At 39.1% G+C, this 16516-nt stretch overlaps 1 protein-coding gene and 1 pseudogene across 1 annotated transcript in view; one reads left to right on the top strand and one right to left on the bottom strand.

Moving 5' to 3' along the window:
* Nucleotides 1-16516, bottom strand: part of Gab3 (GRB2 associated binding protein 3) — a 94761-nt gene that overhangs the window by 23381 nt on the left and 54864 nt on the right. The window contains exons 3-6 of the mRNA XM_060374772.1: nt 13258-13477; nt 12228-12706; nt 1851-1906; nt 741-948 (exon numbers count right to left, since the gene is read on the bottom strand). Coding sequence (XP_060230755.1) covers nt 741-948; nt 1851-1906; nt 12228-12706; nt 13258-13477 — 963 coding nt within the window. The remainder of the gene's footprint in view (nt 1-740; nt 949-1850; nt 1907-12227; nt 12707-13257; nt 13478-16516) is intronic.
* Nucleotides 15086-15387, top strand: LOC110539966 (cyclin-dependent kinases regulatory subunit 1-like; annotated as a pseudogene).

The following is a 16516-nucleotide window of genomic DNA, read 5'->3' on the forward strand; positions in this document are numbered from 1 at the left end:
GTATGCACAGAGAAAAAAAAATTCATTGTACTTGAGTATGAAGGACATTAAGAAATTTTTGTCAAAGACCATGGTTGGCTGCCTTCCAAAAGGCCAGCTCTATACATTCAAGCATTATTTAAATTAGATATCTGGTAGCTTCCGTTATGGTTATCATCACTTACTTCTGAGACTTCATTATAGAAGTAGGGAAAAATGAGCCCTCTGGTGTGAACTTGGCTTTGTAGGTTGCATTTGCAGAGCCGCAGTACCCTTAGGTCTCCTGACTCTTTTTATCATAACAATCTTGGAACACAAGAAAACCCCAAATTATAGCAGGACTTTCAGACCTGCCAGCAGTATGGAACTACATCCTGCTACATGGCTACCTCTACCTCTCTGTTCCACTCTGGTCCATTTGTTCACCTCCATGTCTGCTGACAAATCTTTCTTGCCTCTTTTCTTCTCCCAGTCTCTCTCTGTCTCTGCGTTCCATTTCCTACCCAGCTATTGGCTGTCAGCTATTTATTACAACCAACAGGCAAGTGAGGATAGACAAATATTTATAAAGTATAAAACCGGTGGTGGGCCAACATCCAGGTAGTACTTAGCTCTCTAACAGTTTAGCAATCAACAATTGAAAATATAGAGACACACCTTCACACAGCCAACATCCTAATTCTTCTCCATCTATTTCTTTGTAATAATCATAAGGAGATTGCCCTCCTACCCAACACAGCAGTCGTACTCAAATGCCTTACATTTTCTCTGGGGCTTGAGGTCTCTGTTCACTGGGGGTGGCTCCAAGTCTGCAGGCAACTCGGACAGCATGATTGAGCTCATTGGGATGTAGTCATCCTGGCTATCGTGGGGTATAAGACCAGAAGTAGTGCCTTTGGGGCTCATGGGCACATAGCCATCTTCAGCACTGGGTGAAGCTGTGGGATACATCGGTGAAAACTTACACGGCTACAAGACAGAACAAGTATAGGTTAGGAAATATAGACCATAAATGCAAAACTGCGACTAGTAGGTACTACAACTACAATATTGTTTAAGTTCCAAATTACCCCAAAGGAACTCTGAATTTCTTTGGAAAAACTGGACAAGCATGTAGTTAAAGTTCTGCTTCAGACTCACATGAGGATAGGTGATAACTCCTCAAGATCTGATGCCAGGACACTAAGGTTTTGAATTAATGATTTGCTCTGTGATAGTTAACTTGGCTAGACCTGGGATCCCCTGGAGACATATCTTTGAGGGCATTTCTAGAGAAGTTTAACTGAGAAAGAAAGTCTCACTCTGATGTAGGTCATATCAACCTTCTGGCTGGAATCCTGAACTGAATAAAAAGGGGAAAAGAAGAAATCCAGGTGAGTGCAAGCCGTTATCACCAAGAACTCTGCCAGGTCTTCCCTTTTAGACCATGAAGCAAAATAAACCCTTATCTTATGTGGCTTCTGTCAGATATTTTGTCATAGCAATGAGTAACAATATATGCTTCAAGTAATATATAGTGCTTTAACAGCTACCCCAAGTAAGCAAAAGTTTAATTTATTGTCTCTGAAGGGTCTAACAGCAAATCCAGTAGTTTCCAGAGAGATGGAGAGATGGTTTAGTGCTTAACAACATGTTTTGCTCTTGTAAAGCACCTGAATAGCACCCACATAGGGTAGCTCACAAGTGTCTGTAACTCCAGCTTCAAGGAGATCCAATGCCTCTGACCAGTTCAAATTTTTGAGGTTTACTCAAAGAGTTCTCAGATAACTTCAGAATGCTGAATCTCAGAAGACTTAAAGAAAACATCACATATAGGTCAGGTTGTTTCTGGTCAAACTGAAACTTAAAGAAATGCAAGAGCCAAAACCTACCAGATTTAAACTGAGCCGCTTATCTCGGTGTCTTAAGGACTGGCTTTGTACATCACCTGAAAGACAGAGGCTGCAGAGGTGAGTGCTGCAGGACAATATCCACCGAAACTAAAGTCCAAGCCTCTCTCCTCCCAGGGCCTATGCCTAGAGCTCCAGAGTATCTGGGAAGGATAATACATAATTTCCATACAGAAGGTTTGCAATTAAATGTAGCTGGAAGTCAGAACCCATTTCCCAAGTGAAGGAAAAAAAAAATCAGGCCAGATTCTAATGAAATTTCTATTGTCTGATGTTTTTTGTTCTCTGCATAAATCAGAAGGAGATACCGGAAGGAATTAACAAGTGTTTGCTGAATTTATTAAAAGAATCTTTTCTGAACTTTGAGACAGTAGAGATAGACCTTTGGGTCTCAGGAGAAAATGTTTGAAATGTCCATTGTAGTGAGTAAATCAAGTTTAGCAGCACTGTGGGCAGCATTAAGGGCCCAGCTGAGCTCTGCCATCATGAGTCTCTGACTGTGATCTTTCCAAAACAATAATCAGAGACTCAGGTATAGGCATGAGAAGACAGAGTATCTGAACTGATCTAGAATTGGAAACTTGTTATATGGACTTAAAAATGAGACAAAATTTAGAATAGTTGTTAAACTAAAAGAAAAAATGTCCATACACATATTGAATACTAAACTCATTCAATAAGGCTGGAATTACTTTAACACAAAGCCAAAGATATTATAAGGAAACTATAGATCAAGATATTTCACAAATATAATGCAAACATTCTAAAATATATATTAACAAATTTGACTTGATGATGCTTAAAAAGAACTATATAAGATGATCAAGTAGGATTGGTAGTAGTTATGCAAGTCTTGATTCAACATTTGAAAATCAATTACCATATTCCACATTAAGTACTAGGAATACTGTGGGGCTTTGATCTCTTTATGAAATTGGGTTGTGTGCATTTTCAAATGACACTTTTTGCTGTCATTTGTAATACTCAAAGAAAAAAAGGCTAACAAAATCACATGATCATATCCACAGATCCGGAAAAAAGCATTTGACTATACCCATTCATGACATAAAAGGGGGTGGGGCTGGAGAGATGGTTTAGTGCTTAACAAGATGTTTTGCTCTTGTAAAGCACCTGAATTCAGTCCCCAGAACCCACATAGGGTAGCTCACAAGTGTCTGTAACTCCAGCTTCAAGGAGATCCAATGCCTCTGACCCCCATAGGCACCTGCACTCATGTGCACATAACCAAACACACACACACACACACACACACACACACACACATATACACAACTTTAAAAAAGTAACCTTCAGTAAACTAGGAATAAAGAGAAATTTCCTCAACTTGATAAAGAAAGTTGCAGGACAGAAGATGTAACTAGGTAGTGGAGTGCCTGCATAGCATGCTCAAGGCCTTCAGTTCAATCTCCAGTAATAAGGAAGAAAGGTAGTGAAGCAGAGGGGATGAAGAGAGGGAGGGAGGAGAGAGGCAAGGGGAAGGAGAGGGGGAGGGAAAGAAAAACCTACAAAGAAATCTATAGCTAACACTATACTTAACGGCAAGAAATGGGCTGCGTCTTTGATCACCTCCACCTGAGGGGGGAGCAGCCTTACTAGTCCACAGAGGAAGACAAAGAAACCAGTCCTGATGAGACCTGATAGACTAGGGTCAGATGGAAGGGGAGGAGGAACTCCCCTATCAGTGGACTTGGACAGGGGCATGGGAGAAGATGAGGAAGAGTGGGTGGGTTTGGGAGGGACAGAGAGAGGGAGCTATAGCTGGGATACAAAGTGAATAAACTGTAATTAATATGAAAAATAAAAATTTAAAAGAGAAAAAAATAAAAGTAAATATCTTTAAAGTAAATACTAGAGAAATATCCCATTCTCATAAAAATTTATTGATTTATAAATAAATCAATATCATTATAATGTCCATTCCCATGTTCATTATAAATACAGTGTAATTCTGATTAAAACACAGAAAGCCTGGGGATGGAGAGATGGCTCAGCAGTTAAGAGCACTGGTTGTCCATACGTAGGACTTTGGGTTCAATTCCCCTCACCCACATGGCAGCTCACCATAGATCTGACACCTTCACACACACATGTGTATTTCAAGGCACATAAAATAAAAATGAATAAATTTTAAAATTCAGAAAGCTATTATGTCTATATAAGTAGTTTCTATATAAGGTATATGTGGATAGAAAGGCAAAAAATACAGAAATGTTAACACTATTAAAAGAGATGCACAGATGTAGCCCATGGCAGTTTAGTGTCCAAGTGGGTTACCTAGTAATGGGAAGAGGGACTGTCTCTTATAGGAACTGATTGGCCTGCTCTTTGATCACCTCCCCCTGAGGGGGGAGCAGCCTTACCAGGCCACAGAAGATGACAATGCAGCCATTCCTGATGTGATCTGATAGACTAAGATCAGAAGGAAGGAGAGGAGGACCTCCCCTATCAGTGGATGTGGGGAGGAGCATGCATGAAGAAGGGGGAGGTAGGGTGGGATCAGGAGGGGAGGAGGGAGGGGCTTATGGGGGGATACAAAATGAATAAAGTGTAATTAATAAAAAAATAAATAAATAAAATAAATAAAAGAGATTAAGAAAGTTAAGGAACTGATACTATCTGACTGCATGACTTAGTAATAAGTAATATATTAATATTACTATAAGTAATATATTACTATATTAATATAGTCATCAAGACAGGGTAACACTGAAGGAGAACTCAGTCACTATTCTACCTCTATTTTACCTCTCTCTATCTTTATTGTGCCTTTTTAAATTCTTCCCTCTTAAGTCATACTCTTCTTTAGGTACCTTGAATTCTAAGAAGGTTAGGACTAATGAACAAATGTCATTATAACATAGGGCTGAAACTATCCTCAAGAAATGAACAGATTAATCACCATGATTAGGTTGTTCCCAAAATTTTTCCATGAATGAAACAGAGGCAACTCCCTGGACCAGAAACAATCATCTTTTGGAAATCAGATTATTTCCTTCAAGTGATGACTATAATAAAAAAAAAATAATAATAATAAAAACTTTTCTAAAACCAGAACTGAGACAATGATTGATCAGATCACCATCTTGAACAAGATTATGTACTCTGTCAGCTATGTTACATTGACCCCCAAATCCGCCAACTATGCAAACTAAATTATCTGATTTATTTCCTCTCCTATAAATTCTCAAAGTTTCCTGGGGTCAATGAATCTGTCTGTTTTGTTTTCATTGTTTTGCTTTGTTTGATATACTGTGATCCCATTGGTTAAAGTTTCTTTCTCTATTTCTTTAAGTAGCATGTTCAAATAAGAAGCTGAACCTGGTCCACTGGAATCTTCCCTGAAGCCTAAAATTTGTCCTAAAACCCTGGTAAGGGTATTGGTGAAAGGACAGAGAAATATTTCAGTGAGTTAGAACAGAAAACGCAGGGCTGGAAAGATGGATCAGCAGTTAAGAGCACTGGATGATCTTCCAGAGAATGTGGGTTCAATTCCCAGGACCGACATGGTACCTCACAACTGTCTTTAACTCCTGTTCCAGGGGATCTGACACCCTCACACAGACGTACATGCAGGCAAAACACCAAACTACGTAAAACACAAAGAAATCAATAATTTTAGAATCAAGAACACTAAAGTCGAGCCACACAAATACGTTCGTCTAAAGTTTGAAAAAGAAGTGACCACATCTTTCACAAAAATGAATTCAAAGTGGGTCTGAGGCTTAAATACACAATGAAAAACTGAGGTACGGCTACTTGGATAAATCCTAGATGATCTTGTATCCAGTAGGAAAAAGCCAAAAAGAACTGATGTCATTAATTAAAAATATAAAACTATCAAGAGAAAAGAAGAAAGCAAATACGAACTAGGAAGAAAGATTGCAAAAATAAAACACACCTGATAAAAGACTGCTATACAACACATAAAAAAACGTTAAAAGTAAACAATAAGAAAACAATCTTACTAAAAATAAGCCAAAGACCTTAACAGACACCTTACCATAGACTAAATATATAGATGGCAAATAAATCTATGAGAAGATAGATTTATAAAAATCTATGAGAAGATTTATAAAAAATCTATGAGATTTATAAAAAATCTATGAGAAGATAGATTTACAAAAAGGAAATAACCAACAGAATGGCTAAAAGCCAGACTATTGACACAAACACACACTAGTGAAGATGTAAAGTGACAGAAACTATAATTCCTAGCTGGCAAGAATGCAAAATGATAAGACCACTTTGGAGGATACCTTGGCATTTTTATAAAAACCTAAACATATTTCAACCAGATGGTCTAGCAATTGAATTATTTGCTATTTATCCAGAAGAATTAAAAATTTACCAACATACAAAAAGTTGTACATGATGTTTAATAGCTTTATTCATAACTGATATGGGAGTTAAAAGTAAGAACATGCGACTGCTATTCCAACCAAGGACTATGCATGAAGATAACCTAAGACCCCTGCACAGATGTAGCCCATGGCAGTTCAGTATCCAAGTGGGTTCCATTGTAATAGGACCAGGGACTGTCTCTGACATGAACTGATTGGCCTGCTCTAGAATTACCTCCCCCTGAGGGGGAAGCAGCATTACCAGGCCACAGAAGAAGACAATGCAGCCATTCCTGATGAGACCTAATTGACTAGGATCAGAGGGAAGGAAAAGAAGACCTCCCCTATCAGTGGACTTGGGGAGGGGCATGCGTGCAGAGGGTGGAGGAAGGGAGGGATTGGGATGGGAGGAGGGAGAGAACCACAGGGGGGATACAAAGTGAATAAAGTGTAATTAATAAAGAATAATATATATATATACATTTAAAAAAGTAAAAGCATGTTATTATTACTACAGATAATATATCTATACAAAAATAAAAATAATCTACATATTAGAAAAATGTATGAAATCAAAATGCAAAGTCAATTTGAATTTTAAACAACAGCAAAAGAGTCAAATGAATGTCTGTGACAGTACACAAAAAATAGTAAATATATGAGACTATAAGAAACTCAAAAACAGCAACAAAAAAAGCAAGTATCTAATTTTAAAATGATCGGTGGTTGGAGAGATGGCTCAGCAGTTAACAGTACTAACTGTTCTTATAGAGGACTAGGGTTCAGTTCCCAGAACCCACCTGGGGGCTCACAACCATCTGCAACTCTAGTTCCAAAGGGTTGTACACTTTCTGAACTCTGAAGGTGCTGCATAAACATTGTACATATACATGCAAGCAAAAACCTATACCCAGGGAATGAGAATAAAAAATAAACCTTGAAAAAGATAATGGATGTTTCCAAGAAGGCAGTAAATGGTCAACAAATACATGAAAATGTCCAACATTGTTAACCATCAGGGAAGTTCAAAATTATATCATCTCAATCCAGCTACACCTGTAATCCCTGCACTTGGGGAGGCAGAGGCAGGTGGATCTTTCTGAGTTTGAGGCCAGCCTGGTCTACAAAGTGAGTCTAGGAGAGCCAAGGATATACAGAGAAAACTTGTCTTGAAAAACAAAACAAGGCAAACCTTTACATGCCATTGGTGGGAATGTGAATTAGTGCAGAAACTATGGAAAATATCATAAATCTTCTTCAAAAATTGTTTAAAAAGGCCTACTATATGGCCCAGCAGTCCCAGTACAAGGATTATATGTCCAAAGGAAATGAAATCATTATGTCAAAGAGATACCTGCAGCCTCTCACTTACTAACTATTTTAACAGCAACAGGTAAAAGGGAAAAATGTGTCATAGATACATGCACACATATGCATAGGTACATACACACATGAACATCATATATACACATAGTAATATATACATGTATATAGTGGAAGGTCATTCGGCCATAAAAATAGGAGATCTTTTAATTTGCAAGGTCATAACAAGTGAAATCAACCAGACAAAGAAAAACTGCTGCATGAACTCACATGTTAAATCTAAAATGATTAACTCATAAAAATGGGGCCTAGACTTGTGGTTGCCAGGAACATGGAAGTACAAAGAAATGAGATATTGATCAAAAGATTTAAACTTTTAGCTATACATAAGCAAGTTCTGAGGATCGAATGTAAAACATTGACAATTACAGGTATGCTAAATAATCTACGATCATCCTTACAGATTGCATATAAATAACTGGAGGTGAAAAAATTTTCTAACTGACTTCTTTTTTAAATTTTTATATTAATTACAGTTTATTCCTTTTGTATCCCAGCTATAGCCCCCTCCCTCATCCCCTACCAATTCCACCCTCCCTCCCTCATCTCCTCCCATGACCCTCCCCTAGTCCACTGATAGGGGAGGCCCTCCTCTCCTTCCATCTGACCCTAGCCTGTCAGGTCTCATCAGGACTGGCTGCGTTGTCTTCCTCTGTGTCCTGGTAAGGTTACTTGCCACTCAGGGGGAGGTGATCAAAGAGCCAGCCACTGAGTTCATGTCAGAGACAGTCCCTGTTCCCCTTACTAGGAAACCCACTTGGAGACTGAGCTGCCATGGGCTACATATGTGCAGGGGTTCTAGGTTATCTCCATGCATAGTCCCTGGTTGGATTATCAGTCTCAAAAAAGACTCCTGGGCCCAGATTTCTTGGCTCTGTTCTCTCATTGTGGAGCTCCTGTCCACTCCAGGTCTTTCTATCTCTTCCTTCTTTCATAAGATTCCCTGCACTCTGCCTAAATTTTGGCTATGAGCCTCTGTGTCTGCTTTGATACCCTACTGGGTAGAGTCTTTCAGAGGCCCTCTGTGGTAGGCTTCTGTCTTATTCCCTGTTTTTTTCCTCTTCCAGTGTCCATCCCATTTGCCTTTCTGAATGAGGATTGATCATCTTACCCAGGGTCTTCCTTCTTGATTATCTTCTTTAGGTGTACAGATTTTAGTATGTTTATCCTATATTATATGTCTAATATCCACTTATAAGTGAGTCTATAGCATGTGTGTCTTTCTGCTTCTGGGATGCCTCACTCAGGATGATCTTTTCTAGTTCCCACCATTTGCCTGCAAATTTCATGATTCCCTTGTATTTGATTGCTGAGTAGTATTCCATTGTGTAAATATACCACAATTTCTGTATCCATTCCTCTGTTGAAAGACATCTAGGTTGTTTCCAGAATCTGGTTATTACAAGTAAAGCTGCTACAACCATGGTTGAGCAAATGTCCTTGTTGTGTACTTAAGAACATTTTGGATATATGCCTAGGAGTGGTATAGCTGGATCTTGAGGAAGCACTATTCCTAATTATTTGATAAAGTTCCAGATTGATTTCCAAAGTGGTTATACAAGGTTACATTCCCACCAGCAATGGAGGTGGGTTCCCCTTTCTCCACATCCTCTCCAGAGTGTACTGTCACTTGAGTTTTTGATCTTAGCCATTCTGATGGGTGTAAGGTGAAATCTCAGGGTCATTTTGATTTGCATTTCCCTGATGACTAAGGATGCTGAGCATTTCTTTAAGTGTTTCTCTGCCATTCAACATTCCTCTATAGAGGATTCTCTGTTTAGCTCTGTACTCCTTTTTTTAATTTTTAAAATTTATTTTATTATTATTGTTATTTTGTATTTATTACAATTTATATTCTTTGTATCCCTGCTGTAGCTCTATTCCTCATCTTCTCCCAGTTCCACACTCCCTTCCTCTTCCCTCCCTATGTCCTCTAGTCCACTGATAGGGAAAGTCTTCCTCCCCTACTATCTGACCCTAGACTATCTTCAAGTCTGTCTGGATCCTCTTTCTCTGTGGCCTAGTTAGGCTGCCTTGCCAGGAGGAAGTGATCTGAGCAAGCAACTGTATTCATGCCAGAGATTGCCCCTGCTCCCCTTACTAGGGAATCTCTATGGAGACTGAGATACCCATAGGCTACATCTGAGCATGGGGTCTAGGTCCTCTCCATGCATGGTCCTTGGTTGATTCATCAGTCTCTGAAGGACACCCTGGGCCCAGATTTTTTGGCTCTGTCTCCATCCCTGATCTCAAGCTGTACTACAGAGCAATAGTAATAAAAACTGCATGGTACTGGCATAGAAACAGAATGATGGATCAATGGAACTGAACAGAAGACCCAGAAATAAAATCACACACCTATGGATACTTGATTTTTTATAAAGAAGCCGAAACCATACAATGGAAAAAAGACAGCATCTTCAACACATGGTGCTGGTCTAACTGTATGTCTACATGCAGAAACATGAAAATAGATCCATATTCATCACCCTGCACAAAACTAAAGTCCAAGTGGATCAAAGACCTCAACATAAAATCAGACATGCTAAATCTATTAAAAGAAAAAGTGAGGAATATCCTAGAACTCATTGGCACAGGAGACACCTTCCTGAACAGAATACCAGCAGCACAGGCTCTAGGAGAAACAATCAATAAATGGGACCTCATGAAACTGAAAAGCTTCTGTAAAGCAAAGGACACTGTCATCAAAACAAAATGATTGCCTACAGACTGGGTAAGGATCTTCACCAACCCTATATCTGACAGACAGCTAATACCAGAATATATAAAGAACTCAGGAAGTTAAACACCAACAAACCAAGTAATCCAATTTAAAAGTGGGGTACAGAATGGCTAAGATGAAAAACTCAAGTGACAATACATGCTGAATCCTATTTTTAATTGGATTACTTGATTTGTTGCTTTTTAACTTCTTGAGTTCTGGATATCAGCCCTCTGTCAGATATAGAGTTGGTGAAGATCCTTTCCCAGTCTGTAGGCTGTCTCTAACTGACTTCTATCAAGACAGAAAGATTCAGCGTTTAAGAAAGTGTGATCCTAGTGCAAGCTGAAGACAGGAAGCAGAGCTCAGACTGACACCATGGGTTTTATTTAAGACAGAGGAAACAGGACAGCCTTCCTTATGCAGGGATCACTGTCATCAGATGGACATCCAAATTAACAAAAAATGAGACTTTGCCAAACATTGCCTTTGTACACAAACCTAATATCCTGGTGGATGGCAATGGGGAAAGGAGCAGTCAACTTTACATATCCCTCTGCTTTCTCCAACACAATTTGCTTCTACTTCCACTGATGTTTCATGGTGAAAAATCTCTACTTCTCATCTATTTTAACCTGTCTAAAATAGGCAGGTTGTATTTTTTTCATATATTTGTCTCAAGACTTTCAATTTATTTTCATACTCTTATTTTTTATTATTATCATTTATTACAATTTTTTTCAATTTCTATGTTACACTCTTATTATTCTATTATCTTTATTCATTTCAGTTTCTAAATTTTGTTTACCCACTTATATTTGTCCCCACTTTTTGTCACTATTCCCGTGCATTAAAAACCTTTGTTCAATTAGCATCCACCCATTTCACTGGGGTTGTCTGAAGGAAGCAACATGTGTCATGGTTAGTTACATCATTAGGGATTTTGAGTGTTTCCAGAGTGACATAGTTCTTTATTCAGAATAAGATATTTGAAAACCAATCGCCTTACTTACACTTTGACTAACTCCTTTCATATATGGTCTTAGTAAGTAAGAGTCTGTGATTGCATTTGGAAGGAGGGAGGGAAAGAGAATAAGGGGATTTTGTGTCTGTCTGAGACCCACTGGGTAGCATAAAAAGAAAAAGAATATGATACTTAGGCTGACAAATTCATGACAAAACGTGAGAATCCCTAAAGAAGCAGTAAGGTGTTTACTAAGCCACAGTGAGGAGGATGCTTATGTGTCAAGCGGCTTTTGAAAGCCTCAGAGAGCTGAAATGCAAGGGCAGAGTAGTAGAAAATGACGGTATATACAAAACTGCAAGTCATTCACACTGGAGGGTATTCCAGTAGCTCAAATTGATGAGGCTAGGTGAGAACTACATATAGCCAACTAGGATCTAGAAAGAACGTGTGAATTGGGATGCTGAAATGATACTAACAAAATTGAAATACGAGGGGCTATGATCTAGTCTCCAGGATCATTATGCCGATGAGAGGCAGAGAAGAGAATGGAACTGAGCTGAAACAAAATGATATGACCTTCTGTGCTAAAAAGTACATCCTCAGGTACTCCGAATAAAAATCATTAGCCTAGTCTCAGATGAGCTGATTACAACCTGGGCAAGGACTCACAATGGGCAGGGGCTCTGGCCTTTTACCCAGTCTGTAGCAACCTAAGAATGTTCCCTGGTGGCTAGGCTAAAAAGAGGAGTGGGTGTACCTAGAAACAGGAGAGTTCTGTGTGCTCTCACCACACACTCAGCTTCATTAGAAGATTAGGCTGGTTTCAACAAAGAATGCTACCATATGGACACAAAATATGATAAGGAATTGTGAATGATAGTCCTTGCCCATAATTTTGTATCTGAATATTAGTACCCAACACTTACCTTTCCAGGACCCCACATGGTCTAAACCGGAGAGAGAGGTTCTTCTTGGCATCATAGTATACCCTGGCTTCTTGTTACTGCTGTGCCCAGTCAACAGGAGCTGATCTTGGAGCCGTTCAGAGAGATAACTTGGCTTAGGGGGACGAGGAGGTGGAGTGTTGGACATAATGTTTAGTTCCTTTGCCCCACTGGGTAAGCAAACTTGCTTTTTTCCCACATGAATTGCAGGGTTTAAGGAAGATTCCAGCAATGATGAAGAAGGCACATGGTTCCTGGACGGGCCATTGATTTCTCTATTCCAGATTAGAGCAGGCTGGGGCCTTGTGGAAGGCACATCTTGAGATCCATTCCCATAGTACAAGGGGTGGACCAAGTTATTAGAGGTAAACGGCTGCAGACCATCAAGAAAAACATCATCAAATGAAGTCTGTTCCAATGAGCGGTCTGAATTCGACCAGCTTTCACATCTGGTAGGAAGACTAAAGGAAAAAAATATATATAAACTTGATTGAAATATAGACATCCACATGTGCCTCATTCTAAGTTTCCATGTATCACCTTTTTATTCTACTTATAGAGATTTATTCTTTCTACAGCCCAAAGTTATACCAACTCCTTAGTGCAGAAAGAGTCTTCTGGGTTTTTTCATCCTATATAGCAGACGAGTATGAAAATGAGTATGATAATGAGTCTGTTGGTTTTTTTTTTTTTTATCCTATATAGCAGACGAGTATGAAAATGCAGGGTTAGAAATGAAAGCCACAATGCTGAAACTCATGACTCATTTTATTTAGTATACTACCTCATCTTTAATAGTGATACTGATAATCATCTACCATTGTTTTTGGCAATAGTAAGAAAGAGATGAGAGTAGATTCACCTACTAGAAAACACTCTGGCTAAACAGACTTATTTGGCTATGTGGTTTGAGCATATCTCATATGGACAAACTCTACAAACGGCAATGTGAGTTCTGTGAACAGAGTACAACATGCTAGAAGGCCCAACTGAGTCTCAAAAATAAGCGTACCTGCCATGGTGCAGTCTTCCAGTCTCACAGTTGGACAGGATCAGATAATCAGGAAGGAAAGGAAACTCTGACTCACTTCTGGTTTCCTCAGTAGCTACAGTATTAGCATTTGGGTCATCTTTTGGCAAGGCAGAGTTGGCAACATGGGCGGTATGAAGTGAACTGGCAGGGGATGGCTGGAGGGAGGAGGGCATGTGAGAGAAACTCTCCACGGAATCTGCTGGAAAAATCATTTCCCAGGTTAGTGTTTTAAGAATGGCTATAACATTCACTCAAAGTTTCTCAAACAGCATCCAAGAACCAAATAGAAGATGTGAATCACAGCTGGTGTTTGTACGGGTGGAGTCAACCATTTCCTCAAGCTATAAACAATGTCTAGGAAAGAAGACCAATGTTCCAAGAGTAAAGTGTTGAGTCAATTTAGAGTAAAATAACAACAACAACAATATTTTTAAAATCCAAGCATTTTTGGCCTGAAAACCTATAGTTCAATAGTCTACACAGCTTAACTGTCCTCAACAACAACCTTGTATTACTGTATATTTACTCAATAAATATACGTATATCTGTGCATATGTATTTTTATATAAGAAGTTCACATGTATATACTTACATATATATTCATGTATATAAATGTTATGGTTTATATATGATATGCTCATATGTTGAAGGCATTGACACTGACTAGTGAATCCAATCATTGAAAGGTGACTTGATCATGTAGACATTCACTTAAGAATGGATTAATATACTAAGGGATAATTTAGTGGCATTGTTTGGAGGTGGTGGAAACATTTGAAGGAAGGGCCTTTCTGAATGAAAGAGGTCACTATGGAGGCATGTTTTGTGAGGCTGCATTCTATCCTTCCTCCACCTCCTTCCTGGCTATAACAAAGTCGCCTCTGCTAAACTCTTCTACTGCTATAATATTCTGTTTTATCTCAGGCCCAAAGCAATGGGTCCAGTTGATCATGGTTTAAAGCTTCTGAAATGGTAAGTAAAACATGAAGATTTCTACTTCCAAACTGTTTCTCTCATGTATTTGCCACAGCAACAAAAATCTGGCTAACACAGAAAATTGGCACTAGGGGTAAGGCTGTTGCTGTAATTATTCCTGAACATGTGGTTCAGAAGCCTCTGCAACTAGTTTATGGGAAAATTTTGCAAACTTTGAGACCTTAGCTAGAGAACATCTAGAATTTTGTAAGCAGAACTTAATGATGACTCTACTGGGAACTCAGAAAATCAGAATGTTGTTAGAGTCTAGACAGAAAAGACTGTACTCCTTAGGCATCATATGAGAAAGAAAATTCTATCTTTTGGGGATAGAAGTAAAGGCAGTTCGTGTTGCATAGTAGAAAAGAACTTTACTGCATTTTGTTATGCCTTGAGACTTTGTGGACGGCTGAACACAAAAGGCAACACAACTTTCAGCCTGTTCCACATGGGTTACTATCTGATTTTAGTCAGGTTTCCAGTGAGAATCTATGGGAGCTGGAGGAGCAAAATGGAAGGACTGATTTTGTTTTGTTATTTTTTTAAATTTTATTATATAGGATTTTTGTCTGCATGTGTATCTGTGTATCCTGTGTGTGCAGTGCTTGAGAAGGCCAGAAGAGAATATCAAATCTATGTTGGAACTGAGGTTGTGTGTTTGTGAGCTGCTATGTGGGTGCTGGGAACTGAACCCAGGTCCTCTGTAAGAGTCAGTGCTTTTAGGTGCTGAGCCATCTCTAGTACCAGAATGCAAAGACTTAAAAAATGTTTTCGTTTGGCCTGGGAAACACACATAAAGTTGTGATTAAAGAAGTCGTGATTGGAGTGTTGCTGGAAGTTGTCTGGAGGCCAGCAGCTCGGGGCTGAGTACACTCGGGCAGAGCAGCTATGTTGAACAAATAAACATACTCTTCAGACAAATACAAATATAACAATGAGGACTTTGAGTACCAACATGTTGTGTTGCCCAAGAACACAGCCAAGCTGGTCCCTAAATCCCATTTGATGTCTGAATCTGAATAGAGAAACCTTGGCATGCAGCAGAGTCAGGGATGGGTCCATTATATGATCCATTAACCAGAACCTCACATCTTACTGTTCTGGCGACCACCTCCCAAGAAGCCAAAGAAATGAAGCTGACAAACCAGCTTTCTGCCTCAAGTTTTACACAGCTGTCCTCACTTCCTACCATCTTTCTGATATCGTGATCATGTTGCTTTATTTCCCACTTTGATATTTAAAGGATGTTCATTCAATACACTGCTTGAATGTGCTGATACCTACACTGCTTCTTGAATTGAGCCACCAATGCCCCAGCTTTGTCAGGTGAATGTGACCTCAAAGCCCTAGTGTGCCCTGTATCAGCAGGACATATTCACCATCTCTCTGAAGTACGTGAAAATCAGATCATGGCTGTTACAAGGATAGTGTGAATTTGCTGTTGTGGTTTTTACTATTGGGTGTTGTATTCATGGTAACTTATGGATTTGTGTCTCAATGTATTGGAAACTTTCCATTTTATCTGTTAAATCTCTTCCGTGTTACAAGCCTTGATTAAAGGAAGTTTTTATAATTAAAAAAAAGTCATGATTACCAGGTGGTGATGGCAGCAGTGGCGCAAGCCTTTAATCCCAGTGCTCAGGGGGCAGAAGCAGGTGGATCTGTGAGTTTTACTCCAACATGGTCTACAGAGCAAGTTCCAGAACAGTCAAGGCTACATAAAGAAACCGTGTCTCAAAAAAACAAAACAAAACAAATGTCATAAAGTCTAAAAAGATTAGCATCATTAAAAAGAGATTAAATGGAATGAGTATGAATATCAGTGACAGAGCACAAACAATGCCTACCACAAACAAGGCTCTGGGCCCAATCTCAAAATGTTTAGTAATGACAACAACATTAATAATGTGAAGCACTTTCCACCAGTAAAATAGGAAAGGCATCTTGATTATACCTTAGGAATCAGTGTGACCCTACCCATTACAGGGCTAACGTGTTAAAATATAAACTCATTTTACAGACTTCCCCTTGAGAAGAGAGTGCTGACATGGTACCCTATTCACAGTTCAGCGGCTCAGATATTTGGATGTTGCTGCAGCCATGTTTCAGGAAGGACTAGCTACCACCATCAACGGATGGTAGAGACTACTGAATCTAAGAATCTTGGTGTGTTGGAGGTGTCTATCTAGATTTCAAAGGAAAGTCTGAGAAACCAGACAATGTGCATCAGGGTCAATGGAAGAAGCTATGAGAGGGCACTGTA

This window comes from Meriones unguiculatus, chromosome X (assembly GCF_030254825.1).
Source record: "Meriones unguiculatus strain TT.TT164.6M chromosome X, Bangor_MerUng_6.1, whole genome shotgun sequence".
In the NCBI taxonomy this organism is placed as follows: domain Eukaryota; kingdom Metazoa; phylum Chordata; class Mammalia; order Rodentia; family Muridae; genus Meriones; species Meriones unguiculatus.